The sequence below is a fragment of the Lepisosteus oculatus genome, chromosome 3 (genome assembly GCF_040954835.1).
Source record: "Lepisosteus oculatus isolate fLepOcu1 chromosome 3, fLepOcu1.hap2, whole genome shotgun sequence".
Classification (NCBI taxonomy): domain Eukaryota; kingdom Metazoa; phylum Chordata; class Actinopteri; order Semionotiformes; family Lepisosteidae; genus Lepisosteus; species Lepisosteus oculatus.
Genome location: NC_090698.1, coordinates 16,026,992 through 16,054,625, shown reverse-complemented (window position 1 = coordinate 16,054,625; position 27,634 = coordinate 16,026,992). Strand labels below are relative to the sequence as shown.

General features: G+C 40.6%; 1 protein-coding gene across 3 annotated transcripts in view; it reads left to right on the top strand.

Annotated features, from left to right (window-relative positions):
- The window catches only part of rictora (RPTOR independent companion of MTOR, complex 2 a), a 79,780-nt gene that overhangs the window by 42,659 nt on the left and 9,487 nt on the right, over nucleotides 1-27,634 (top strand). For 2 of the 3 annotated variants that reach the window (XM_069186938.1, XM_069186940.1), the window contains 21 exons: nucleotides 641-728; nucleotides 1,896-1,986; nucleotides 4,663-4,729; nucleotides 4,834-4,914; nucleotides 5,915-6,015; nucleotides 6,797-6,962; nucleotides 7,764-7,865; nucleotides 8,595-8,641; nucleotides 9,157-9,292; nucleotides 9,843-10,042; nucleotides 15,155-15,281; nucleotides 16,265-16,429; nucleotides 17,575-17,651; nucleotides 18,795-18,873; nucleotides 20,096-20,205; nucleotides 20,907-20,994; nucleotides 22,444-22,536; nucleotides 22,989-23,095; nucleotides 23,743-23,972; nucleotides 24,673-25,675; nucleotides 26,621-26,701. In XM_069186938.1, coding sequence (XP_069043039.1) covers nucleotides 641-728; nucleotides 1,896-1,986; nucleotides 4,663-4,729; nucleotides 4,834-4,914; nucleotides 5,915-6,015; nucleotides 6,797-6,962; nucleotides 7,764-7,865; nucleotides 8,595-8,641; nucleotides 9,157-9,292; nucleotides 9,843-10,042; nucleotides 15,155-15,281; nucleotides 16,265-16,429; nucleotides 17,575-17,651; nucleotides 18,795-18,873; nucleotides 20,096-20,205; nucleotides 20,907-20,994; nucleotides 22,444-22,536; nucleotides 22,989-23,095; nucleotides 23,743-23,972; nucleotides 24,673-25,675; nucleotides 26,621-26,701 — 3,239 coding nt within the window. The remainder of the gene's footprint in view (nucleotides 1-640; nucleotides 729-1,895; nucleotides 1,987-4,662; nucleotides 4,730-4,833; nucleotides 4,915-5,914; nucleotides 6,016-6,796; nucleotides 6,963-7,763; nucleotides 7,866-8,594; nucleotides 8,642-9,156; nucleotides 9,293-9,842; nucleotides 10,043-15,154; nucleotides 15,282-16,264; nucleotides 16,430-17,574; nucleotides 17,652-18,794; nucleotides 18,874-20,095; nucleotides 20,206-20,906; nucleotides 20,995-22,443; nucleotides 22,537-22,988; nucleotides 23,096-23,742; nucleotides 23,973-24,672; nucleotides 25,676-26,620; nucleotides 26,702-27,634) is intronic. The other variant, XM_069186939.1, reaches the window with a different exon arrangement.

Below are 27,634 nucleotides of genomic sequence, written 5' to 3'. Positions count from 1 at the left end.
TGTGTAACAGTACAACACACATGTATCATTCTCATGTTAGTTTTAATAAGGGGATTGGGGAATGTAAAATAATTATTTCTTAAGGGAAATGTCAGAATTGTGAGCAATTTGCTAAATATTACAAAAACCTGAATCTCCCTTTTCTGTACATTAGAGTAAGTTACCTTTTAACATCCGAAATACCACACAAAGAACAATGTTTTGTTTAACAAATTCAGTCCAATTGGAGCACTACAGATTTCTTCTCTGGTGTCTATTTTGTTAGAATAAAATATAATTATTTAGGTTACATTAAATAAGTACAATAACATTTGCGAAGATGTTTTGTTATTGAGTCAAATGTAAAGGTAGTTTGGATTGCATTCTTATTTTATAATATACAAGGCAGATTACTCCGGTTTAGGGCTGAGCATTAGGAGTGACCAGCATATTTTATAAGTGTCGCATTAATAAAATGTTAAAAAAAGATTTTAAAAAATCAACTTAAGGTGCTTGTTTCTTTCGCGGTAGTGTGACCGTGTTTCCTACTGCCCTTAAACCAGTGCAAGTGATGTGTGCCCTTTCTCGGTTTGTCTCTGTTTTGTACTGCACTAGATTATGCCCAGAACCTCCTCTTATCTCCATTCTCCTCTCCCCACAGCGCGGCCTGTTGGAGGTCATGTATGACATTTTTCGTCTCCCAGTTCCTGTTGTGACAAACGAATTTATTGAAGCTCTTCTCAGTGTGGGTGGGTATTGCCAGTCCTCCTAAAAAGAGTTTTCTCAGTTCTCGAAATTAGATTAATAATCAATACATTGAAATTCCTTCAGATTTGGGCTATAATTTTTCAGCATGGGGTAATGTTATGTGGAAATAGGAGTTAGGAACAGAACTGTTGCTTTGAGCATGGAGCAGAAAACAGTTTGGTCCATGCTTTGTTATTTAGTGCTTATTTATTTAAGCTGTCTTGTGTTTTTGTTGTCATTATGTTCCGGTGACTCCAGATTTGAATTTAGTGAGATTTTAGCAGGAAAAGGAAAGGGAGGCAAGATATTCCATGATGCGACACACTTGTGGAAAGAGTTTGCCAATATTATTAATATTGAGTCTTGAAAAGGATCCTCAGTATTAACCCCCAGTCACTCCATGCGAGTTAACAACTTTTTTAGATTTTGTTATGAAAACAGATGTGGTGTGTGAACGTTGAGTGCAAAATGAAATTAGTAGTTATAATAAGTAGTCAGTTGTAATCTCTTTTCTCTTGATTGTGACCTGTGATCTTCATGTAACAGTGTGGGGAGGGCACCAGTTCTCTAGTTTCTTTTTTCATTTTAGTGTGGAACGCTCGGTGCTCCCTTGTCTCACTTGGCCCACCTTGTGCATCTTACATGTGAGCAAGTGGGACAGAAAGCAGTTTTGCTCTGGAGTTCTAGAGCTCTAATTAGCTCTAGTTTTATATGATTGTTTGATCTGAGTTCCTTTAGTTTTTGGCTTTGTGTTGTTTTAAATTTAGATTTATCATGGTCTGCTTTTATGGGCCACAAAGCTCTTTGAGATGATTATATAAAATTAAGTTTATTATTTTAATAAAGGTCCATGTCAGTCACACGTAAATGAGTTTCCACTCATAGGTTTATCTGTCTTAACTTGCTTTGATAGGCATGTATTAGGAGTGAATGAGTATCGAGTATTAGGCAGTTAAATTTCCACATTTCACCTGTTTTTTTTGCACATGCAAGCTTTGGTACATGCAGTCCATCCTGTAGGTGCTATGGACTTCAGTGTTTTGTTCAAATAAGCAGTGTTCAAGTATGTAACAATATGAAGAAATAAAACCTTGGCTGGTCACTAAATGACAGTCGATTACTTCCAGTCATTTATGGTATGCATTTTGCTTTTTATCTGTTACGTTTAGACCCCAGTCGATTTCAGGACACCTGGAGGCTGTCAGATGGTTTTGTGGCAGCTGAGGCAAAAATCATACTTCCACATCGAGCCAGGTCAAGGTAAGAAGCAATGACCTGCTGGTCCTCTGAGAATTTCTCTTTGTAACACATACCACAGAGCCTCGTCCGATTCCTTTCTTTCACCCAGAAAACTGTTTGATTCAAATTTCTTTCCATTGATATTGCAGTGCATTTCTTTTTAAATAACACACTTCACTATGTATCTCTGAAGAGGCTCATCCAGTAAGGGTCTTGGTTCATAGAAGAGGGCTACAGTATGTGCTGGAGTTCAGACAGAGACCTTCCACTGGTCAACAGAGGTGTTGAGTGTGTTCAGTTCCGACCAGGGTTTCCTCTCGTTTGTCACCTGCCAGCGCCTACAAGCGTGCTGTGTGGTCAGCATAAACTGCATCGATCCTCCATGCAGAGCCTCATTATAGCTGTTCTGACTGTGTGCGCTATGAATAAAGCCTGAACGAGCTAATCAATATCTTATACTTGTAGATTCATGGCATTATTGTATTTTTTAGTTTTGTAGACATGTGTTATTTGAGTTATTTTTAATAATTTAAATATTGCTATAACTTCACTGACTATAGATGTGTGATTTCCCACGTTAAGCTGCTTGAACTTTGTCAGCATTACTGCTGTTTCCCACCAGCTAATGTCTTTATGGCGCCTGCCTGATTAAATGCAAAGGCTTGGGTGTCCAGAATCTGCGATGTTTCCCCTCCATGTAACCCCTGCACAATGGTGGAATATGAAATTCCACTTGCATGCAAAAGCAGGAATATCCTGCAGAATACACATCCAGCATAACAAAGTATTCAGCAGATTTCTTGCAAACGATGATAGTGAGTGAATCATGACCTGAATAGTTAAGGAATTTCAGGAGTCACCAGTTCTTATTCAGCTATGGTCACAAGTAAAAAGTTTCATGAGTTTAGAAATCCCAGGTTCATTTCTAGTGAGAACCACACATGTCATTAAAAGCCTGGTGGATGCCTTTGGGCACACAAACATCTTTTGCACCACCATCAAAAGTCATCCTTTGTAATGACGTGACTATTCCTGTGACACATTTCTCTATTGTGGACCCTGTGGCTAGTTTAGATTGAACAGTTGTGTTTTTCTTTAAAAAATCTTTAAAATCCCCCTGTTGGCAGTCAGTGGTCAATGGTGATAAATTCTGCACCAGTACCGCAGAAATGGTATTGGCCAACTACTGAATCATTTTATGAACCATGTATGCTGTTACATGGCTGTCGGCAGGGTATTTCTCCTTATTGTATCCGTACCCCTTGAGAACTAGCCTGTCCTGTAGTTAAGAGAAAGAGGGCTTCTTGGTTTGAAACATGGCACTGCTCTAACTCACTGAGCAAGTTACTCTTCCTCCTTGCGCTTCATGTTTCAGTTAAGACATGAAGCTATAGTCCTGTTATAGTTTATTCCTGTTTAGGAATAGGTGATACATATGAAAGGTTAAGCAGTTTTAAGGATCTGTAAAAACAGCTCTTAGTTGTTTGTTTGTTACATCACTGGGACAACTTAGGGCTTGTCTAATTGTGTCAGAGCTCTATACAAGAAGGTTTTTCAGGTGTTGCTTTTTTATACTTGGACTGAACCCTCAATTTTAAATAAAAAGTGTAATTAGCTATGTACAAGCCAGAAAAAGGACAAATATTCCAGGGACAGACCAGAATAAAATGAAAGTGAGATTTCTAGTTGTGTTGAAGTATGTCCCAAAGAATTATTCATAGTCTAGATGAAAAAATGAAAGTAATGGCATTACTGGTTTACCATGATAAAATACAATAATGTGCAAGCCAGTGTTGGGGAGGGTAGAGACAGGAGTTCTTATGTCATCAATGCAGCAGTTTTCATATATACTAGTACAGTATATACTGAGAAGGGCTGGGTTTGCCAAAAATGTGTCTGCTGCTCTTGCCTCTCTGTTTTGACCTCGTAATAACAAACATTGGAAAGTGCTGTGTTTTATGGCTCTGGGGGAAATGCCAGGCTTATTTGGAGGCCGGCAGCTGCTTAGATGTTTGAGAGTTGGCACACCAGACGAGGCCCTGTGTGTGTTTGCAGTGAGGCTGGTTTTTCTGCGCTTTCACAGGCAACAGTTAGAGAAAAAGGAGATGTGAATGGGTACAATGCCATGACTGGCTGTGAATGTGTGATGGTGTCTGTTGCATTTTGTTTAAAATTGCCATGTGAGCAGCTTTTAGCCTAGCACTGATATAAAAACAGGAGAGCAAAAGTAAAAAACTGAGGAAAAAAAACAAATACAGCCATTAGTAGGTAGTCATGCCTCATGTATCTTAAGGTAAGATCACTTTTTTGGCCATATACAATTTCTTGTATTTGGAATTTGTCTTTTCGCATACCCCAACTTGCTCTCCATGAGACACAGAGATACTCAGGGAGAGAAGCTTGGGGTCAGAGCGCAGGATCAGTCATTTATACGTTGCCCCTGGAGCAGTTGGGGTTAAGGGCCTTGCTCATGGGCCCAACGGAGTAGGATTCCTCTGCCGACCGCAGGATAAGACCTGGCAACCTTCCAGCCACAGGCACAGATCCTTAGCCACAGAATATGCTGAAAAATGAATGCACTGGGCTGATATTACTCATATGGTCACTACAGTGATATGGGGAAACTGGGGTTTAAAACCCATGGCCTGCTGTACAGTAACACTAACGCTTATGTTTTACTTTGCTTGTATTCATCAGGCCTGACTTGATGGACAACTACCTGGCCCTGGTACTTTCTGCCTTCATTAGCAGCGGACTCTTAGAGGTGCGGAACAGGCAGTTGTTTCTCTTCGCCTATTTTGTTAAAGATGTTTTTTTCAACCGTAGATTTTCCCTTTTTAAAATCCTGTGTATTTTGGTTAAACGCAGGGCTTAGTTGAAGTAATCACGAGCAGCGATGACCACGTGTCCGTGCGTGCGACCATCCTCCTGGGAGAACTTTTGCACATGGTAACGTGAATCTTACAGAATCTGCCTGCTCCTGTTCACAGTAGGAGGTTGCAGAAATTAACTTTCAGTTATCGTACATAACCTGATTCTTCGGAGTAAAACAGTGACACCAGATTGATCCACACTGCCTAGGATACTTTGAGGTTCAAGGGTGTGATTAACTAAAGTTCAGGGAAGATGACAGCAACCTCCCTCTCCTTTGCTAATCTAACTAACATGACATGTTATAGAACTCCATAACATTATTTCCTGAAAAACTATTAATGCCATATTTGAGCATCTAATGCCATATTGTTCGCATTAGTTTTTTTTTTTCTTTTTGCATCCCTCCTGCTCCCTATCTCCACTCTTTATGAAGCTCCCCCTTGACTAAGTTCTCCCTCTGCATGGGGGAGTCCAGTTGGTTGGCCTTCAGCCAAGCAGGTTAAGCCAAAGTCCTTAATAAACATTCCTAAATGTATTTCCTAATTGAAAATAACACTAGAGGCCGTTGCTACTGTAGTAGCTTCCTAGAAAAAATACAAATAAAACAGGCTTTGGCAATTTGGATTTCTGTACCCGATAATACATACATATGCTTTTTCCCAAAATAAAAAATACATTTTTATACTTAATCTATCTTTTTTAAGTTTTCAGCACCCACTAACATTTACCTTCAAAAGAATTGTTAAGCTGTGTAGGTATACTTTAGATGGCTGCCCCATTATACCTTACATGATTTGCTTCATGTAAATACTTACGTGCCACAGAAAACGCCTTCCTTATTTTTTTGGGCTTAGAAGCATACTGTACAAGAATCTCTGTACAGTATGCACAACCTACTAAACTACTTAAAAAAGGTTTGCTTGAGGGCTCTTTGAGATTTCATAAGTAAAATGTTGAAATAATTGTTTTAACATTATACTGTGTACTGTATTGACCAGCAACTGAGTCCACTAAAATGATATTTAGTGGAATGTGAGTCGCAAACTTGTGTCCTTTCCTTGCCTTCTTTCCACAGGCCAATACAATCCTTCCACATTCACACAGCCATCATTTGCACTGCCTGCCCACCCTGATGAACATGGCAGCCTCATTCGATATTTCACAGGAGAAAAGGATGTGAGTACCTCAAAACTCTGGCGTCAATTGTTTGTTTAGTAATGCACGGCTTGACACATATATAAGTGATATGAGGTACAAAATACAGTGACATCTCAGCCTTTTAGAATAATATAAGAACATCATGCAAACAAGATGAAGCCATTTGACCTGTCATGTTTGGTAGTGAATTGAACATTTTGTCTAGTCTCTTTTTTTAAGGAACCTAGAGTTTGTGCCTCACCCACCTGGCTGGGCAGCCTGTTGAAGATTCCCCTAGTTCATTGTGTAAAGAGTCATTTCCTATCCTCAGTCTGAAATGATTTTTTTGCCACCTATAATAGCTCTAATAATTGTACACCTCTCTTTGGTAAAGGGAATCTACTGTTAAAGCTTTACCCAACCAATTTGGGGATTTTGAAACATGACTTAACCCTAACACGCATTTCGCTCTTTATGTGGAGGTTGTTTCTTCAAAGTTTTAAAATATGATTTTAAAAAGATGAAAAGAATGAAAGCGATCAGGAACCAAAATTGGGGGTTTATTTAGCACATTAAGACGTGTGCTGGTAGCTTTGTTTAAAATAGGTACTATGCTGATATCTGAATTTGTTCTGTGCATTGTCACTGAATAACTGATTCTTTAGTCCAAGTAGCCTGACGTTTACTGCAGTCAATTATGTTCTCTTAGGTTTTGTTTAAGAAAACACATAGGCAGAATATTTTTTTAAGGGCTGGCGAAATCAAAAGTTCCTTCACATCGCAGAGAACTAAAGAGAGTTTATTGCCTGTGGTTCTTCAGGCGAGCCAGTGCAGCAGTGAATTGCCTAAAACGCTTCCATGAAAAGAAGAAGAGGGGTCCCAAGCCTCACAGCCTGTATCTGGACCACATCATCAGGAAGTCAGCGGCAGCACACTACAGAAGAGACCAGCACCTGCGAGTACAGAAAGACATCTTCATTCTCAAGGTGCGAGCTGCAAACTAACTTGCTTATCAAACATCTTTTGAAAAGTTGTTACTTGTACAATATTGTGTCTGCATGCAATTTTATCCAATTGCATGTAGTAGACATTCAACGTAATGGTGTGTGTTTCAATTGAGAACCATGTAGTGGGCCATTTCAGTGGTCCAGATTCTGGTATAGCTAGTAAGCTAGTCACACGTGGAGACAACACAACAATTGAAATTGGATTGTAAAACCCCTTATAAGCAACAAGCAGGAATTTCAGAGGGATCTGGATAATTCAATATTGTGAATGTTGACAACTGCAAATTATTATTTGGGTGTAGCAAAACCAAGGTATTGATGGACACACTGAGCTTGAAGAAGTTACCTACTGTATGGGAAAGACTTAGATGCTCATCTTGTCGCATCATTACTGTCATCTAGCCAATGTGGGGAAGCAATAATAAAGCAATAACAGAATGTTGGGATATATTGTTAAAAGTGTAAAACTTTAAATTGAAGTGCTGTATGAAAAAAATGATATACTTCGGAACAGCAGCTAATAGTAATCATTAATATCCAGTAGTAAAATTTGAGTGGCCTTCTCTGGCTAATAATCATTTGTCTGTTTTTATGCAAAACATTTTTACTTTCCTTACCACATGGGCTGTGACAGATTTATCTCTTTTTAACCTTTTTTTTCATCTTGACTTGATTTTAGTCAGGTTATCTGTTGTTTAGACAGATGCTCAACCTTTTTGTAGGGACGTTTTAATTTCCTATTACAAATTAAAAATATCCACTTTTCCTTTCTTTGTCTAGGACACTGAAGAAGCTCTTATGATGAACCTCAGAGATAGTCAAATCCTCAACCACAAACAGAATTTGGACTGGAACTGGGTTCTCATTGGAACAATTTTAAAGGTGAGGGCAGGCCTTCCTGCCTTCGGCTTGAAAAAATATTTTAATTTAAATGTCCAGTTTAATCAACAAATGCAGAAATGGTTGTGCACAGATTTTAATATGGCTCGTATGGCAGTTGTCTGATAGAAAGTGGTATTATCGATGGCTGACACTTTTGTATTTGGAGGTTTTCATCATATTTATGTTCAACACATTGTTATTTGTACAAAGTAACATAAAACACATTTGATTCTCATATCAGAAATATCCACAAGCACTTTAAAACAGACACAAATCCTCACTCTTATTCTGAAAACCGTGATTCATAAAGACACGTAGTAACAAAAATGACAGAAGTACCTAATGAAAAACTCAAAATGCAAGAGTGTAATTACATTTTATATTCTGGTTTAGTTTTTTTGTTTGACATTTGATACACTGCTTGAGTCTTTTTTCCCCTAAAAACATGTACCATAACAGGAAGAGCAAAGAATCCCTTAAAACAATCCATTAAAAAACAGTCTCTAGAAAAGAAGTCTTCTGTTGTTTTACACTATGATTCTGGGGAGAGAGTCATGTCTTAGTTCTTTAGACAACAACATACAGCTTCTGGAACTCCCTCTGTGTGACTGTGACTTTAGCAGATCTGTAATTGTGTTGCTTCCTTTTTTTAAATGGTAAAAGTGGTAGGGGATATTTTTTATTATTGAATCTACGTAATAAGTTTTATCTACGTTTTTCTTCTTCTAGTGGCCGAATGTTAATCTGCGAAGCAACAAAGATGAGCAGATCCACAGGTAATGGATAGTCTCTTCCTATCATCAACTGAACAGCTATCACAGTGAATTTCACAGCTACCAATTTGGTTAATGCTTTCCACTTTTTCAGTTGATTCAAGAGTACTTCACTGATTTTAATTTAATTAATTTGTGTACAAAAAGAACACATTTTGTATGTATTTATAATAAAATCTTTAAAAGTCCTGTTAATAAGTATTTTTAACGAGCTGAGTTGAAACCAACAGCAGCTCTTCTTACTTTTCACACATTGTCAGGGTAAACTGTTGTTTGCCCAATATAAAACCAAAACTGTCAAATATTGGGTTTGTACTGTAACTTCCAATTGGTGGTCATGTCAGTTTTTTATTTAATCAAGGCCGTTTTAGCTACTCAGCCTCTTTATTTTTTAGCAGGACAGTGTATGCCTGTTTCTCCGTCTTTCATTCCAGTGATGTGCTCTAGAGTCTGCCCTGTGTATTTTGCAGCTTAGTTGCATTTCCTCGAGTCACGTGACTTTTAATGTTTGGCTCTAGGTTTGTCCGGAGGCTGCTGTATTTTTACAAGCCCAGCAGTAAGCTTTACGCCAGTCTGGAGTTGGATCACAGCAAAGCCAAACAGCTGACAGTGGTTGGCTGCCAGTTTATCGAGTTCCTGCTCGAGTCGGATGAGGTAAAGCAGCCATTCATGACTTGCAGTTCCTGTTGTCAAAAACAACAAAAAAACACGCTCTGCACTTCTTTTTTGTTTAATATATGGGTGGTAATTCTTGTTTTACCAGTTTGCGTTATAACTGAATAAATGCAGTAGTGGTTTTCTCATTGCGACCAGGCAAATTTAAGAAGGCAGATGGATTTGTTGAAAAGGTGTTAGGGTGCTGTATGGTCATGTAGACATTCCATGGAAATTTGGTTTTAAATATTCTTTCCTCATGACTGGGTTCATGAAGGGTTCTGAAATTTTTGTTGGCATTTGTCTGTATCCTGGGAGTAAGGGGTGTCTATCTACGGTCCTGGAGGACCAGAAAGTTTCTGGTTTTCCTTCCACGCCACGTTTTAATTGAATTAAATATTTGCTTAATTGGACAAGTTAAAGTCTTTGCTTCCCCTGGAGAAGGAGAAGATTGAAATAAACATTTTCAACTTGCTGGACAGTGGCCCTGGAAAACCGCAGTTGGGCTGGCCTGCTCTACATTGTCCTGTTGTGTCCTCTTGGGTAACAGGATGGCCAGCCGTACCTGGAGGACCTAGTTAAGGACATCGTCCAGTGGCTCACCTCCTCCTCGGGAATGAAACCTGACCGCAGCCTCCAGAACAATGGTCTTCTCAACACCCTCAGCCAGCACTACTTCCTTTTCCTGGGGTCGCTGTCCTCTCACCCCTATGGAGTCAAAATGCTTGAGAAATGCAGTGTCTTCCAGTGGTGAGTATACTGCTCAGCAATGACTGTTCCAAAGCGCTCACAGCACTGGCTGTTAACCTTATCAACATCTCATTCATTTTATTGTGTATCCATACAACACAATATGACACTGGATAAAGGTCTGATGTTCTGTTGAAATAATCGCAGCTCCAGGCTCTAGTCAAATTCCTTGGATGGCCAGTCATATTAAAAGGTTAAAAAGGTGATATTCAGTCATATCACATAAAGTTACTAAGCCATGTACAGCAAGAGCTTACTTAAATTAAATGACCAATAATTACCAAAGTGTCAGTAACCATTGTCACATTGCAAATAATGCATTGATGTAATGTTTATAACATAGTAATAATAATTAGAAATATTATCAGTCCATGGATTTAATCTTGGATTTGAAATAGATTTCTGTAACGGAAATGGTTGATTTTTATTTTAAGTTAATCAAAAAAGTTGAAAAAAAGCTGGTAAAATAAAAAGGTCTTAACGGTGAATATAAAGGATTTATTTTCTTTTACTTAAGCAAACCTATTAACTACGGAAAGAGTCCCGTAACATCTAAAATATTAAATAATATTATAGGAATATACTATAGGAGACTCAGGAGCATAGTAATTTGCTTGCCCTTTTTCATGATCTGTTTTATACTGTAATAGTGGGGTTTTAGTGTGAGAAAATGAAAAATGTTCACTTTTCAGTGTTTATCCCTTAATAGATTAGCACAAAGATGTGATAGACTCTGAAGGGGTTTTGTTTTTTTCTTGCTGCAGTTTATAGCTTGATGCTGATTTGAGATAGCACTGTTATAAGGGAGTTTAATTTTGTAGGTGGCCTAACATATAATACAGCGCATGCACCAGAAGTTTAAAGTAGATAAAATTTTCTTGTTTGAGAGTTTCATGGTTGCCACCTCTTTACTATTTGGGGACTAAGCAAAGTGCTTTCAAAATGTCCGCTTTTGCAATTTCTGCTCTCTCAGGGGAAGGGGAGCTATAATAGTCATTTTCTTATATAGTGATTTCTGTAAGTGGCATCAACATCATCTAACAAGAAAGCTAAGGCATCGATTGATGTACAGTAGCTCTCCCTCATAATATTGCCAGCTCATGGGCTCTGTTTGAGCCACAAGCTATCTTTGAAACCAGCCCACTCCGGTGACCCTTAACCTATTGTTTGCTGTTGTGTGGTGAATTTCACTTGGATCAGCTAATGGCACAGACAGGAGACTATCAAATATTGACATGCTTGCATCCTTATCTGAAGCCAATGCTCTCAGTGAAATTTTAGTCAAATTAATCATTATGAGCGTTTTTATTTACCCCTATTTAAAACAACTTTAATTGTGTTATGTATTTTCTTCAGTGTGAATATAATCCCAGGAATGATGTTGTATATAGTTAGCCATTTTTCGATGCCTAAGGTATTTCTAATGCAGCACTTGAGGGAGTGTGAAGAATTGTTCAGTCCCTTCTTCAATCATAGAGTGTGCAGATTAGAAGACTAAATACAGTACAATGTCAACCACAGCCAATTGACTTGAATGGGGAAAAAAATTGCTAACTGCAACCTGACCATTCTAAAAGCATTATAAATTGGCAGGAAAATTAATGACACTCTAATGGGTGCTCCAGTACAGCACTGAATGAAGGAAATAGTTCAGCTCCTTGTGTAAAGAGAAAACCACATGAAAGCAACTCCCCGCTGGAAAATGAAATACACACATGAATGTTCGTGTTCATATTGCTTCGGTTTATTATGGAGCAAGGAAACTGTCCTATCTACCTGGCATCTTATTATTTAAGTGAACAGGTTTTTTACACATTTAATTTTTTTGGCCTTGCTTCTTATTTCATTGTATAATTATTTTCTCTTTTTTTCACCTTCAGCCAAAATGTCAATAAATTATCTTACAAATCTGGAGAATGGTTAAGCTTCAACCACTGTGTCAAGTGTTGACTAATATTTTTATTTAACCAGATCAGCCGATTGAGAACAAATCATCATGTATAATGTTGATTTGGAGAATACACATTTATCCAGTAGGGCACCTACTCAAGAAATATGAGTTTCTTAAGGGTACAATAATATTGTCCCATCTGGGATTAAACCCTCCAGCCTGGAATCTTAAAATGTCTTAAAACTATCAATAAACATAAAAGCTAAGCATTACTTTTACGTTCAGTTTTTAAAAACAGTTTATATACTTTTTTTTCTTTCAAACAAACCAGGTAGCAGTGAGATTAATATAAGTGGGGCTCCCTTTTCACTCCAAAGAATGAAATATAAAAAGCTAGTAGCATGCTGGCTGACTACTTCATTGCGCTAAATTGATTTATTGCTCTGTACCAATAAAAACAGTATACTTTTTAAACTTTAAAAATTTGTCCCCCCATGTTTGTACTTGTATGTTTTTATTTAAAATTGGTTTAACTAGAGATGCCTCCTCAGACATGTAATTTCTGGGACAAGCGGTGTTGGCAGTGATGTGCAAGAGTTTATTCCAAAGCTTTTTTTTAAAGAAATATACATGCAGTATTGGGGGTTCTTTAATCTTTGTCTGGGACTTGATTGAGAAGAAGAATATGGGTCCTAATGCTAATTTTAGCCTTAAAGGGCAATAGTAAAGACAGAAATAAAAAAATAGAAAAGATTGTGCCTGTGGATGTTATTTAGCCAACGCACCTAGTATTAATGTGTATACCATGATTTAAGACTTTTACTTTGTGTTCATGAAACATTTTTAATTAGTTACAGCTCTGAAACCAGACATTTCTTCTGGCAGGAATTTCAGACTAACGTTTTACTCACCACTCATTTTTCCTGTTTCAAGGCTTGTTACATAACCCTTCTGTTACAGTGTGTGGTTGACTGACCCTAAATTTACTCAACAAGAAGAGTCTGATGACTTGCTTTCTAAATTGTGGCTCACTTGCTGACACTTGTTAATTTTTTTGATAGACCTATTTACTGACCCAAAGCAACAAAGTACTCTTAAAGCCACTCTTAACTAGCTAACAGGTGTGAATTTACAGTTATCTTCAGGTACCAGGACAAAATCAGTGATAGGATATCTTTGACAGTAACTGCCAGTTGAAATACTGCCCTTCAGAACACAGTGACTGGTCTGCTTGCAGCTTTTCCTTGAGACCTAGGAAACATCTTGGCATTTATGATTTCGTATTGCTGCTATTAGCTTGTTTCTTCGTCTCTGTTCTCAGTTGAATCGCCGAAGCCCTAGTGGAAAAAAATCTTCAAAATGTACTTGTTTACCCACTAAAAAACATCTTTGAATTGTTACGGATTTTCTAGTCCTTTTTCCGGCACCAAACTGACATGTTGATTTAAAAAAAAAATGCTGACAATGAAGTACTGCTTAACAATAACTGTCAAAAGTTAAAGCATCAGAGACCTCTGCCAGCAGCTCCAACTGGAGGAAATTAACCTTCACCAGAACTGAATAATGGGATTCACTGAGGCTCCTCTTAAGGAAGATCATTCATCATTAAAGCTGAGAGGTTAACAGTTATTTATCTGTTGTGGTCTATATACAGTTGCAAACAAACATTTGTGAACCCTTTGGAATTACCTGGATTTCTGCATTAATTACTCATAAAAATGTGGTCTGATCTTCAACTAAGTCACAGTAATAGACAAACACAATCTGTTTAAACTAATAACACACAAACAGTTGTACTTCTTCTTGTCAGTACTAAACACATCATTTAAACATTCACAGTCTAGGTTGGAAAACGTATGTGAACCTCTAGACTAATGTCTTCTCCTAAAGCTAATTGGAGTCAGGTGTACCAATCAATGAGATGAGATTGACACACAAAGGTTGGTTACTGACAGTGTCTGCTCTTCTCAAGAAAGAGCTGTTATTGTGAACCATGCCCCAATCAAAAGATATATTAGAGAACCTTAGAAGCAGAATTGTAGAGATGCATAAGGCTGGAAAAGGCTACAAAAGTATTTGGAGGAAATTCTGTGTACTGTTGCCACTCTCCCTAGGAGTGGGCGTCCTGCAAAGATCACGGGAAGAGCGCAGTGGGCAGTGCCGAAGGAGGTGAAAAAGAACACTAGAGTAACAGCAAAGGACCTGCAGAAATCTCTTGAACTTGCATAAGTCTCCATCGTGTGTCCACTATAAGAAAAACACAGAACAAAAACGATGTTAATGGAAGGACACCACGGAGGAAACCACTGCTCTACAAAAAAAACATTGCTGCACGTCTCACGTTTGCAAAAGACCACCTGGATGTTCCACAACGCTTCTGGGACAATGTTCTGTGGACAGATGAGACAAAAGTTGAACTCTTAGAAAGAAATGTGCAATGCTATGTTTGGAGGAAAAATAGCACTGCACACCAACACCAAAACCTCATCCCACCCGTATACCATGGTAGAGGGCACATCATGGTTTGGAGCTGCCTTGCTGCCTCAGGGCCTGGACAGCTTGCTATCATAGAGGGAACAATAAATTCAAAATTGTATCAAGAAATATAACAGGAGAATGTCAGGGAAGCGGTCACCTGAAGCTTAATAGAAGTTCGGTGATTCAACAAGACAATGACCCGAAACACAGGAGTAAATCAACAACAGAATAGCTAAAACAGAAGAAAATTTCTGTTCTGGGATGGCCAAGTCAGAGTCCTGACCTCAACCCAATTGAGATGCTGTGGCATGACCTGAAGTGAGCTGTTCGCGCAAGGAATCCCAGAAATACCAATGAACTGAAATCAGTTTTGAAAGGAATGGTCTAAAATTCTGCAAGCCTAATCAGCAGCTACAGGAAACATTGGGTGGAGGTTATTGCTGCTAAAGGAGGTTTTACCAGTTACTAAATACAATGGTTCCCATACGTTTTCCAGCCTGGACTGTGAATGTTTAAACGATGTGTTCAATATTGACAGGAAGAAGTATTTTTGTTTGTGTGTTATTAGTTTAAGCAAATTGTGATTGTCTATTATTGTGACTTAGTTGAAGATCAGGCCACATTTTTATGAGTAATTAATGCAGATATCCAGGTGATTCCATAGTGTTCACAAACTTTTGCTTGCAACTGTAGTATTGATGATTTCCCTCTTTCATCTCTGCTAATTTTCTTTGTTTTCCCAGTCTACTAAATCTTTGTTCACTGAAGAACCAGGACCACTTATTAAAACTGACCGTTTCCACGTTGGACTACAGTCGTGATGGTCTGGCCAGGGTCATCTTGTCCAAAATCTTAACTGCAGCTACAGACGTAAGTATTATAGCTGGTGCTGTTATAAACTTGTTTCATAAGGAGTTCGCCGTCCTTATGCAGACTAAATAAGGAAGCTGCCAGTAAAACAATATCATAATACCGGGGGGCCCAACTCCAGTTTTCAGGGGCTGCTTTTATGCAGGTTTTATAGCTCTTTCCAGCAGAAACTTTACCCAATCCAATTAAGCAAGTAATTGCATCAATTACGTGATTAAGGGCTTAGGAGGCAGGCAAACAAGAAACCTTTTGGCCCTATAGGACTGGTGTGGTGCTTCCCTCCTGCAATATTTCATGAATGTCACAAAGAGAAATAGTTGTGTCAAGTGTGAAGCTGTACAGAGTCAAAGCCAGAGAATACAACCAAAGCCTTAGTTATGCTTTTAATTGTAAAACAGAGAAAGAAGATTGTAAAATACTGACAAACCCATTATCTCCTTTTTTAACCATGGCTAAGTGCGGCCTTTTGTTTCCCCCTTTGGTGTCAGTCTGCCCTTTGTATTTCCAGACTGTCTACCGCCAAGTAAAGTTCACATACTAGTACTTACCTATATAAGCTTTGCAAAATAAAGAATATACAGTGAAATTAAGTCAGTATTATGTGGTTCTTAAATCTGAAGGTGAATATAACAGCATAGAAATTAAACTGTAGTGTTCTGGCTTTTGTGTTATAAACTGTTATGTGGGTGGCCTGATCTGCATTAGCATGAAGCATTGGCCTTGTTTTCAAAAAGTACTTCTACTTCAGTTCATTCCCATGATTCCCACATGTGACATTCAGGTTAGAAACGCGAAAGGGTGTCTTTCACTGAAGATTGTACTTTTCCATTCTTACTTGAAGTCCCACTTCAGCAGAGTCTACCAGTTCAGACTTGCACTGAGTCAGTCCTCACAGAAACAAGGTCTCCAAAGTACCTCTAGCTTTGGTGAGAAACGGGTGCTTCAGGAGGTTGGTGTCCTTCTCATCCACGTTTGCATTACAGAGCTGCAGGCTGTATGCAACCAAGCACCTACGAGTTCTCCTGAGGGCCAACATCGAATTCTTCAGCAACTGGGGAATCGAGCTGCTGGTGACTCAGCTGCATGATAAGAACAAGACCATCTCCATGGAGGCTCTCGACATCCTGGATGAGGCCTGTGAGGACAAGGTAAGCTGCGTCCTTAGGTAGACGTAGGCAAAAAGAGAATAATAATAATTATAATTGCTTACACTTATATAGCGCTTTTCTGGACACTCCACTCAAAGCGCTTTACAGGTAATGGGGACTCCCCTCCACCACCACCACCAATGTGCAGCATCCACCCGGATGATGCGACGGCACCCACAGTGCGCCAGAACGCTCACCACACATCAGCTATCAGTGGGGAGGAGAGCAGAGTAATGAAGCCAATTCATAATCTTCATAGAGAGGATTATTAGGAGGCCATGACTGGTAAGGGCCAATGGGAAATTTGGCCAGGACGCTGGGGTTACACCCCTACTCTTTTCGAGAAGTGCCCTGGGATTTTTAATGACCACAGAGAGTCAGGACCTCGGATTTACGTCTCATCCGAAGGACGGCGCCTGTTTACAGTATAGTGTCCCCGTCACTATACTGGGGCATTAGGACCCACATGGACCACAGGGTGAGCGCCCCCTGCTGGCCCCACTGACACCTCTTCCAGCAGCAACCTTAGTTTTTCCCAGGTGGTCTCCCATCCAGGTACTGACCAGGCTCACACCTGCTTAGCTTCAGTGGGTTGCCAGTTGTGAGTTGCAGGGTGATATGGCTGCTGGCTATAAGAATAAGTTGTGACTAGGAGTTCCTCAAGGGGCAGGACCTGTTAGGCAGAGCACTGATGGGGTGAGATAGGCCTGAGACGGCAGGAATATCCTCGACTACCTCACTGTTGGGAAGAACTTCAACGTATGGGAGTCTGCTGTTGGCACCAGGGGCCTTGGGAGGGTGACATAGGGAGGAGGGCTATGAAACTTCATGAGTGGTCTTCACCTCCCTATGCTGACACTGGGATAGCAGCTTTGATAAAAGGCTGATTAACAGTGATGTCGTTGTTTCAAACAGGGGCAAAAAGAAAAGTAATTCAAAACAATTTTTTGATGGTTTTCAGCAACTGTAGTGCTTGTCATAATTGCAAGTCTGAGATCAATACAGTAGGTCGGAGAATGCATTTTTCCTGGCTGATTTTTTTGAGTAGAAGAACTAGGCTGCACTATTGGTAGTTTGTATTTGATTATAGTTGCTTTTTATTTTAGTTGTGTATATCTTGACATGTCTTGTGCTTCATTTTTTAGGCCAATCTTCATGCACTAATTCAGATGAAGCCAGCACTGTCCCATTTAGGAGATAAAGGACTGTTGCTTCTTCTACGGTAAGGGATGTAGGAGTGAGAACCACACAAGGATCTTAAGCGATCAGTGTCGTCTCTAGAGAGTGATTGAGATAATGGTCCAGTCTGCCCGCATATTCTCATCCAAACCCATTTGTAATTCAGATTCTGTATTGTGCATTTTCTCGATATTTAAATGTCCTTATTTCTTTTCCTGACACTTTAACACCTCAGTAATTAAAGACAGAATTAGATTTCAAACTTTTAGAAATGTAAGTTTATTCATAAACATCTGGGTAAAGAATCTTTCAGTATAATTAGTTTTAAATCATTTTTTCTAATTAAATGGGTTGTTTTTGATATTTGTATTTTTAAAAATGTATTGATGTATATTGAATATTTTAATACGTGAGTTTAAAAATTGCTAATTGGACAGGTGGGTTAGTTTATCTGTCCATTCCTTTTACAAAGGGGGGTTTCCATTCACTTGGAATGCCAGTAGCTCAGAAACTTTTGCCTAGATGAGATCTATGTCTAGCCAAATGTTCGATGTTTAGATTTTTGTTCTGCCGAAGACTTATGTCTGCAGAACAACCCATTTTGGAGAAGAGGGAGTATGCACTGTGCATCTGGGTTATTCTGCCTTTTTCCTCAATTTCTCGTAAGGAACAGCATCTCTGTAATCAGTGTGCATTTGTTTTCCTCCTTTTTGTAGTTCATTTTCCGTCCACAAGCACAACAGTATTACTAGCTAATTTGAAAACTGTAGGTAAAGCAATTTGGCTTACAGTAATTCTGCAGAATTTACAGTCATACGAAAAATAAATATACATTGAAACGTGACCTATGACTATAATGCTAGCACTCTATATTATGCTTAGAGGGTGCATAGGTATGGCAGTACTCTGCAGTAATTAAAACTGAACTGTAATTTCAATTAGCAATTTAATACAATTGTAATTATTGTACTCTTAGCTGTCAGTATTCAATTTTTGTATGCAAGTTCATTGCGTCATCAATGTTTCTAAATAATCAGCTGGCATTTCAGCTTTCATGTAGTGGCCCATAGTATGCTATTTCTTTGTAGAAAGCAGCAGAGCCTGGAAAACCCTGGGCTGAATTCCATGTTGTGTGAATGACCAAATTCTTCATTCCATTTAATCCGGCTCTTTCTATTTGCTTTAGGTTTCTTTCCATTCCAAAGGGCTTTTCCTACCTAAATGAAAGGGGATATGTTACCAAACAGCTGGAGAAATGGCAGAAGGTAAGCAATGGGACTGTGCCTGCCTTGCTTATCATAGACTCATAGGCTTTTACTGTGCTTTGCATTTGTTTCCTTATTTGACCTACTAGGGGTCATGAACACTGATGTTCTTGGTGAGAAGGAGCAACTCATAATTTATCAGGCAGCTCAGATGAGATGCACTGATGCTCATGATGGGAATGAGTAAATAATTTAAGAAACTCCGTGTGTTCATGAAGACTGACATTTTTGGTGGGAATGATTAAGTAGTAGGTAACAAAGCAGCTCAGTAAGTTCATGAACATTCAGTTGACATTCTTGGTGGAAAAGAATAGTAATAAATTCTGATGATTCTTTAATGAACTCATTTTCTTATTTAAAGGTTTTTTCCTTTGGTGCTGGTGGTCTGTCATTGGATGCTAAGTTATTGTTAATGGGCTTTTTTATTTATGTTTTATCAAATTAAAGCAGCAGGTGATGCTGTTTCATCTTCATTGATGTCATTTCACTGCAAATTTGTGCTTAGAACCATTTTCCAGATGACATAGTTTTCTTGAGTTGAACCATACTATTTTTGCAGTCATCATGTTCGAAAGTTCAGTCTTAAAATTTTCATGAATGTGCAGATGTTACTTTCCCGAATGCTTAAGCTTAGTTCTCAGATGTCTACTCTCCTCAAGTACAAAGGGCTGTTGGGAACATAAATTTATTCTGAAATGTTTTTAAGGGGAATGTATTGGTAATGGTGTAGAAGTAGGATACTATAATGAAGCATGAAGGTACCCAAATACTTACATTATACGTGTCCTTTAGTCTAGCACTGTACATGAAGTTAAGCTGGAAGCAGATAACTGCACAGAGGACTAATTAGTGGGTAGGAGATCCTTAGTCCATTTTGTCCAGGCTGCCTGTGTTTTGTGGAAGGCCTTTGTTGGGGGCAAATCATTATAGTATATTACTAGGCACAGGCAACATCAGAAGCTGGTCCCTGATTCAACCCAGTGTCCTGCTGTGCATTTGCAACGTGTTTGGATGAGAGATGAAACTGAAGTCCTGCTATCAGAGAATTTAATTGTTGATTCATATCCCTTCAGGTCTGTTTTAGTCGCTTGTGGCCAAAGGATCTCCAAAAAGAATTATTACACAAAGATACACATTCCAAACACACGTTTCCAGTGTTTGGAAGGGTCGGCAATATACAATGATCAGAGTTTCCGTTTCATTTGATCTTCTTTTCCCGCAGGAGTACAATTTGAAATATGTAGATCTGATTGAAGAGCAGCTGAACGAAGCACTCACTACATACCGCAAACCAGTTGATGGAGACAACTACGTAAGACGGAGCAACCAAAGGTGAAGCTAAAGTTTCTCAACCAGAACTTCAGTCTTCTTGGCCTTTAAACTTTTCTTGAATTGGCTGAGTGAACTCCTACTTTGATTGCAACTGTCTCAGTCCATCAGTGGTATTTTGAAATGGCACTGCAGGAAGCAAATTTTGAATCATGGAACCTTACTGCTGTTTTGTTTTTTGAGCCAACATGCCATGGTTTTCTAGGAATTGTGAATTATTTGGCAAGTTTAATGTGGATGTCACACAGTGTAAATTTAATCTGTTTATCTATATTATCTGTTTAAAAATAATGATGGCAATGCATTGAATCATAGAAGCAGGTCGTTATTTGACAGTTTCATTTAGTGCTTGAGAGAAATGGGTGAGTTTCTCTTTGGACAGCAGCTGAATCAAACCTAGATTTTATGGACTATACACTCTCTTGTATAAATAACAGCACCAGAGGCTGGATAATTGTTGCCCCATTTTGAATGGATTAGCATAACCTCACTGTGTTTTTGCCTTAAATGTTCTGTTTCCACATGGGCCGGTAAAACATAACATGAATATGATTGGGGAGTCTTTTATTTACATTTCTGCCATTGAAAAGACATTCTTCTTTTTGTGTCTGTCCTCCAGAATGTTCTGCCTGCTGATGAAAAGTAGGATGCTTGTGTATTCTGTCATTAACTGCTCTTTTAAATATCTGTGTTCAATATTGCAGGTTACAGAGGCCAAATGTCTACCTTCCTGTACACTTGTATGGTCAGCTGGTCCATGACAAAACAGGCTGCCATCTGCTTGAGGCTCAGGTACTTGTTGAAGAGGGGGGAGCAGATTAACCTTTGAACCTTTGACTGGAGCTATGCCAGGCATTTGTAGTGCTCTGCACACCTCACAGCAATGTTATTTGACCTAAACAGGTTTATGTCGTGGCTATCTTGATAGAAACATGAGGAGCTTTTTTAAAATCTCTGAAGATATAGACACCACAGGCTTTTGCTGTTTGCTAATAACATGCATGCTCAAAATCAGGAATCATAAGAAATCTTTGGACATTGCAGAATTCAGCTTCTAAGGAAATTCATGAAAACTATTGTTTTTATTTTGGTTCTGTTTTGTTTCTGGCCTTAGTTACATTCTGTCTGCAGTAGATAAATAAGGAACAGAACTCCTGGAAAATATTTCATTTTGGTTGTGTGACTGTGCACTAGGCATAGTTGTAGTCACATAGCTCTGTGGGGTTTCCTTTTATTTTAGACACAGAACCTCTCGATCAGTCTTTGTGGAGTGCTCATGCAACCCATGGGCTTATCACAAGACAATGAGACGTTGCCCGTGATGAACTGAGACAAGTTTTTAGTAAATCTGGAGCTTCTGTACCTGCTTTGCAGACCAGAGGAGAGAGAAGACAGTTGGCCATGTCTGATGACATTGTTTTGAAGAATTGCTGCTGCAGAATGTTCTGTTTAATACACTGCGACTGGAGCAAGTGTATAAGTACTTACTTGCATGTCAAACACAAGAGCTGTGAATGAGTTACAGGGGAAACAAGAAATTACTCAAACCAAGTCTTCTAAACAGTGTCAGTGAGGGAGACAGTGTCTCTGTTCTGCTTAACTTGAAAGTCTTCTGCTTTTTGTTCATCCAGTTTGGTTACATTAAACAAATAAGGTTTTCATTCAAGGAAAGGCTGAGCTATGTCATCAGTGGTTTAAAGATCCTGCGTGTTCAACATGTGAGGGCCTGTGTGAGGGCAACACACTTTCTAGGCCTGGGAGATGGGAAATATGTCAAACACACAATGGTCAGTCCTCCTGAGATGCAACAGAAGACCCTGCTGACTTTAAAGACAAGAGCTAGACCCCCCTCACATGCCTCCTCTAGATTCAAGCTAACTGACAAGAGAAACCAGTAAAGAGGAAAATACTGAAGTCTTTAATGTCTAACTGGTACTGCAGCGTGTCTGTCGTGTGGCGACCTTGTCGGGTGCCCTTCACATCAACCTCGAAGATCATTTTGTAAAAACCCAGGCACTATTTGTACAATGAGGAAGTTCCTGCTACCTTGAAATATATTTTAGATATTTCTCAGAAACCTCTGCACAAAGATGGCCGTGATTTAACCATTTGACATTTTTCCCTTTTATTCGCCTCTGTGCCCCAGGTGTTTTAGAAAAGTTCCCTGTGGCCTTGGCTGGGCAGTTGGTGTTGATGTTTATCCAAAGTTTATTTTCTCTTTTCTTCCTTTGCTGTTCTCAGAGTATCGTGCCAGACCTGAGTTACACTGTGCGATCTCCCATGCTGGACAAATGGGAAGGCGTGAAGCATCTCAAAGCAGCGCTTTGGGCCTTGGTAACACTCTTCACCCTGTTATGCTTTAAAGTGAATAGTGATGAATGATAGGGTGTCTCTGGTTTAATGTGCTAGAAATTAAGTGTTTGGTGCATTTGGCAAGGGAAAAACGACAAAACAAGCAGCCTTGGTTTGACAGTCGCATTTAAGATAGAAACACCTGTTGTCTTGATCTGGGCAGACAAATTATAGTCAGTCGTGTATCCTCAGATCTACCATTTACTTTTCATACGTATATAGAGCATCAGTCGTACTGCAGTAACCCACGTTGTGATCCTGGTTTTAAGACTGAGTAATTTTACATCCCTAAATAAAATATAACAGTGCAAAGTCAATAGATATTCACTCCGTGATTACCTTCAGTGACTGTAAATATTTATATGATGATTTTTTTCCCAACATTGATCTTTTTTGTCGTTACTAATTGCTGATCTGAGCCTGTTTGTTTTCAGGGTAACATTGGCACTTCAAACTGGGGTCTAAATCTCCTTCAGGAGGAGAACGTCGTGCCAGACATTATAGCCCTGGCACAGAACTGTGAAGTTCTCTCCATCCGAGGGTAAGGGACGGAACAAGCAGGCAGTTTTGCAGATAATGTATTTGTTCATAACAAAATGTTACTCTGTGGAGGGGAGGCACTTATTTCCGTAAAGGGTTTTGGGAAACTGGAACAAGCCACCCAGCCATGCTATCAAAGCTGATACCTTAGCTTCTTTTATGAAACAGCCTGATAAAAAATGAGAATTAATAAACCTGGTTGGCTGTTGCTTGGGAACTGCAGGTTTAGTTAGAGTACAGTCCTTCTGAATCAGAATTCACAGACTACCTCTGAACCTGGCTTTGACTCTTACTCTATTAATGTTTACCAATCGTAAAATACCCAGTGCACGTAAGGACAGTACACTGTAGTTCTTTTACACCAGTGATTTGCCATCACAGTACACGAATTATTTTGTCTGTTAGTTACCTGTATTTGTCTTCCTACTGTTTAAGTAAGCAAGATTTTTCATCCTTCTGCCTTGATGACCTGAACGTTAATCAACTCAGTAATCAGTAATTGACCAGCTGAAGCCTCTGGGAGTTTGTGGTGGTTTGTACCCTGCACTGAAGGAAGCTGTGTTATTACCTGTCATACACAGGCAGAATGCTTGAAATATTTATGATGATGGTGATCTTGATTGGCTGTTTTGTGCCCTCTTCTCCTAGAACCTGCCTGTACGTCCTAGGCCTGATGGCCAAGACCAAGCAGGGCTGTGACATCCTGAAGCAGCACAGGTGGGACGCGGTGCGGCACAGCCGCAGGCAGCTGTGGCCAGTGGTTCCCGACGACGTGGAGACGCTCTGCAGCGAGCTGCCCTCTGTGCCCAGCACGCTCAGCCTCAACTCAGAGTCCACCAGCTCTCGGCACAACAGCGAGAGCGAGTCCACACAGCCCAGTGAGCATCCTTCACCGCCTCCTGATGGCCATGCCTTATTGTTAGACAACTGGAAAGTCTTACTGGCAAATAATGAGTCTCGTAAAGCCATTCAGAGATCAACTATCGGTCTCCAGGGTCAGGGTTATAAGTCCCAGCTTATGTTCCAGCATAGCACTGTTAAAGAGCTTATCACTACCCTCTTGTTTTATTTAGGTTTATTGCGTTCGCTTCATTATTTCAGTAGTTTTGTGAAAAGATTTTAAAGTAGGTTACAGAGTAGCTGTTTATCTTCACGTTGATCAATTTTCTTTTGCCCATCTACAGGGAACATAAGAATGGCGGCATTTTCAAGTAAAGCTTGGAACAGTATTTACTCATAAAACTGTTTCTCTGTAAAGTTTTATTCCTCTTCTGTGCTTTAAAACAGACTGCGTTTTGCGGAACCAAACATTGTGTTTATTGCGCAAAGCCCATCTATAGTGTTATTTTGACGTTGTCATCTGTTTTTACATGACATCATGTCTTTTTTTGCATTCAGTTGTAGAAACATGGCATTAATTCATGACAGACAGTAAAAAAAAATAACTTCTCTGATTTCTTACAATGTTTAAGGTTTTGACCTTGTGTTCCTTCTATCTTCAGTTGGTTCATTTTGACCGATACCCGCACTGGCAGCAATGATTATTAGTATTTTTGAAGGTGGTGCTTGTCATTTCAGGTATGTACATTCTGGATGATGACCGCTGTGACGGGACCGGCGAGGACGAGGACCAGCCTCTCTTCATGCGCCCCAAAACGCTGAAGGACCGCAGCCGCTTGACCATCCTGGCCTCCAGCCGCTTCGTCAGGAACCGCTTCATCAACTCTCTCACCCTGCCCAGCAAGAAGCTGCGCAGCAGCAGCGACCCCAAGGGAGGGAAGACACCCACAGAGCCCAAGCCGGGCCTAAGGCGCAACCGCACTGTCACCGAGCCCTCCAGCTACTCGCAGGGCGACGTGTTCACACCCGTGTTCAACGGGAACCGGTTCTCTAAAAGCCCCACGGTGAGCCTGGAGACGTCCTTTGTGGGAAGCAAGGCCTCGGAGGACCAGGGCAGCACGCCCAGCATTGGGGAGCCGGAGCTGAAGCTGCCCCGGGTACTAGGAGGGGGCGGCGAGAACCACCGGGAACACGCCAGCCGGGAAAGGTTGGTGGGGGACGGCACGGCCGGAGCGCAGTTCAAGAGCCGCAGCCAGAGCTTCAACACGGACACCACCACTAGCGGCATCAGCTCCATGAGCTCCAGCCCCTCCCGGGAGACAGTGAGCGGGGTGGAGAGCGGCACCATTGACACTGACTGTGTGAGCCTCAACACGGTGGTGAGCACCAAGACTGTCAAAACTCTCCACTCCCTCACGCCGCAAGCCAACCACCTGCCCCTCTCCAAGTCCAACTCCGTCTCCCTGGTGCCCCCCGGCTCCTCGCACACCCTCCCGCGCCGGGCCCAGTCACTCAAGGCGACCTCGGTCACCACCATCAAGAGCCTTGCTGACTACAATTTCATGTACACCAGCCCCAGGGATGCCTTTGGCTACGCCACCCTCAAGCGGCTCCAGCAGCAGAGGATCCACCCCTCTCTTTCCCACTCCGAGGCGCTGGCGTCTCCGGCCAAGGACGTGCTCTTCACTGACACCATCACCATGAAGACCCGTAGCCTGGACTCCAGACTCACCCCCCGACGGTAGGTTGCTGCCTTCTCGCGATGAGCAGTGCTGCTTAACTGCGCTGCTCCACAGGGCTCCTGCCCTAGAGCAAGATCTCTGGTTATGCCGTGTCATTGTCACCTGAGAAGGGACGGCCACACGGTGAGCTGTGAGCTGGGGCGAGGTGGCGTAAAAAGGCAAAAGGGAGTTTAAGTGGAGAGCTGGATTTAACGAGAGCCAACATTTTTGTATCTATTTTTAAAGCAATCTTAGGTGTTGGGACCAATTCTCCAAGCCATTCTTTGCACTGCTCTCACAATGAATACATTTTCAGGGGAGACTTTGTATGAGAAATTCTCTTGAGAGCGTGTCTCATTGGAGTTTTGATTTTTTCTTTCCAAACCTCTGCAAAAAGTAAAACAGTTGGTACTTTTCCATAAAGTGAGTTTGCATCTCAAAAAGCTCAGGAGCTTCTGTGTTATTTGGTGGATGTTGCCTTGCAAGGCTCTGCAGCTGGGTTTGGCATGTTGGCTCGTAAACCAGCTTCACGTGCTTTGATGTCAAATGCCCTGGTTTATCAGAACACTGAATTACCTTGTCTGGATAAGTAAACATATTTAAGCACCTCGTGTTGGTTTAGAAGACAGTATACTTGTGCCCTTCCCAGCTATGCAGCTTTCCTGGTGTTCCATGGAGTTTGGACCTGTGTGACAAAATTCTTCACTATTTTCCTCTTGCATTTTAATGGAGCTTTTTATTTCAGAGAGGGTGGCTAAATAGGGCCAGAAAGAATGCTCCTTGACACCAATACAGTAGAACCTCTTCATTAAGATCAACTCCCCCTACTGCAGAACCGCAAGCCTGACAGCTTTTTCATGCTCCCAGTGGCAGAGACGGCAAGAAGGGGGGGCACATATGCCGAAGAAGCCCCTCCTGAAAGTAAAAAACGGGTAATCAGAACTGTTTTTTGGTGGTCCCTTCAGGTTCTCACTAAAGAGATTTGGCTGTTCTTCTCAAGGCACAGCCACGAACCAGCGCCGACAATCAAGAAATCTCCTGCCATGGTGCGTTGCTTCTCCGTGGATTTTTTTTCTGTTTCTTTCTAACCCTTAGAGAAACCTGTTTTAAGGACCGCTCCTTGGGGATATTCTCCCCCTCCCGCCTGCTCCCCATGGCCTCCTGCCTTCCGTTCCTGCAGCATCTCTCCTGCTTCGCAAGACCCATCCCAGAATTCCCTCAAGGCATCGGACCAACCCTAAAGAATTGTGTTTGCGTTTTGCATAGAAAATAGAGCGCTGATCCCTGACAAGGTTTACTGTCAATCTACCACAGCCCAAGCAGAGCCGTTCCAGCTCTTGGTTTGTTAAAAGCAGGGTTTTGGTCGGTAACAAGTCCTAGTACACTACTCACACGAAGCAGACAATTCTCAAGAGGAAAAGCCTGGGATTCGGCTCACTGGGTTTTTAGTATTGTGTTCTTTTAGTTGGGGAGAGTCCAAGAATTAATACTGATAAGCATCTGAAATTGAATACGTTAGTGTGTACATTTTTGTGGAGCGCTCTGTGGTAAGGGGCCTTTTATGACCTGTCTTTTCGACTCTTTCGGCAAGCAATGCTGGAAAGATGGAGAAGGTTTCCAAGGATGGAAATGCCAAAATGCCAATTTCCTACACGCAAATGCCAAAAAAAAAAACGGATAATCGTCGGCTCAAATGAGCCACCACCTGGGATGACGAACAATTAGGGTAGGGTGGGATGGCTAACATTATCCATCTTTTTAACCAGAGGCAAAGCTGCTGTTCTCGTGTGCCTTTTATCGCTCACCAGACGCTTAAGACAAAGCAAAACTTTCATTCTGACTGGGCACTGAGGTTTGTTATAGTAAGTCTTTGCAAAGGGATCTTAGTTTATATTCTTGTACTCACCTCACATTTTCAGTACTGATGTCAAATGCTGGCAGATTTGAATGGTAGTCAAAAACTATTTTTTAAGTTAAAA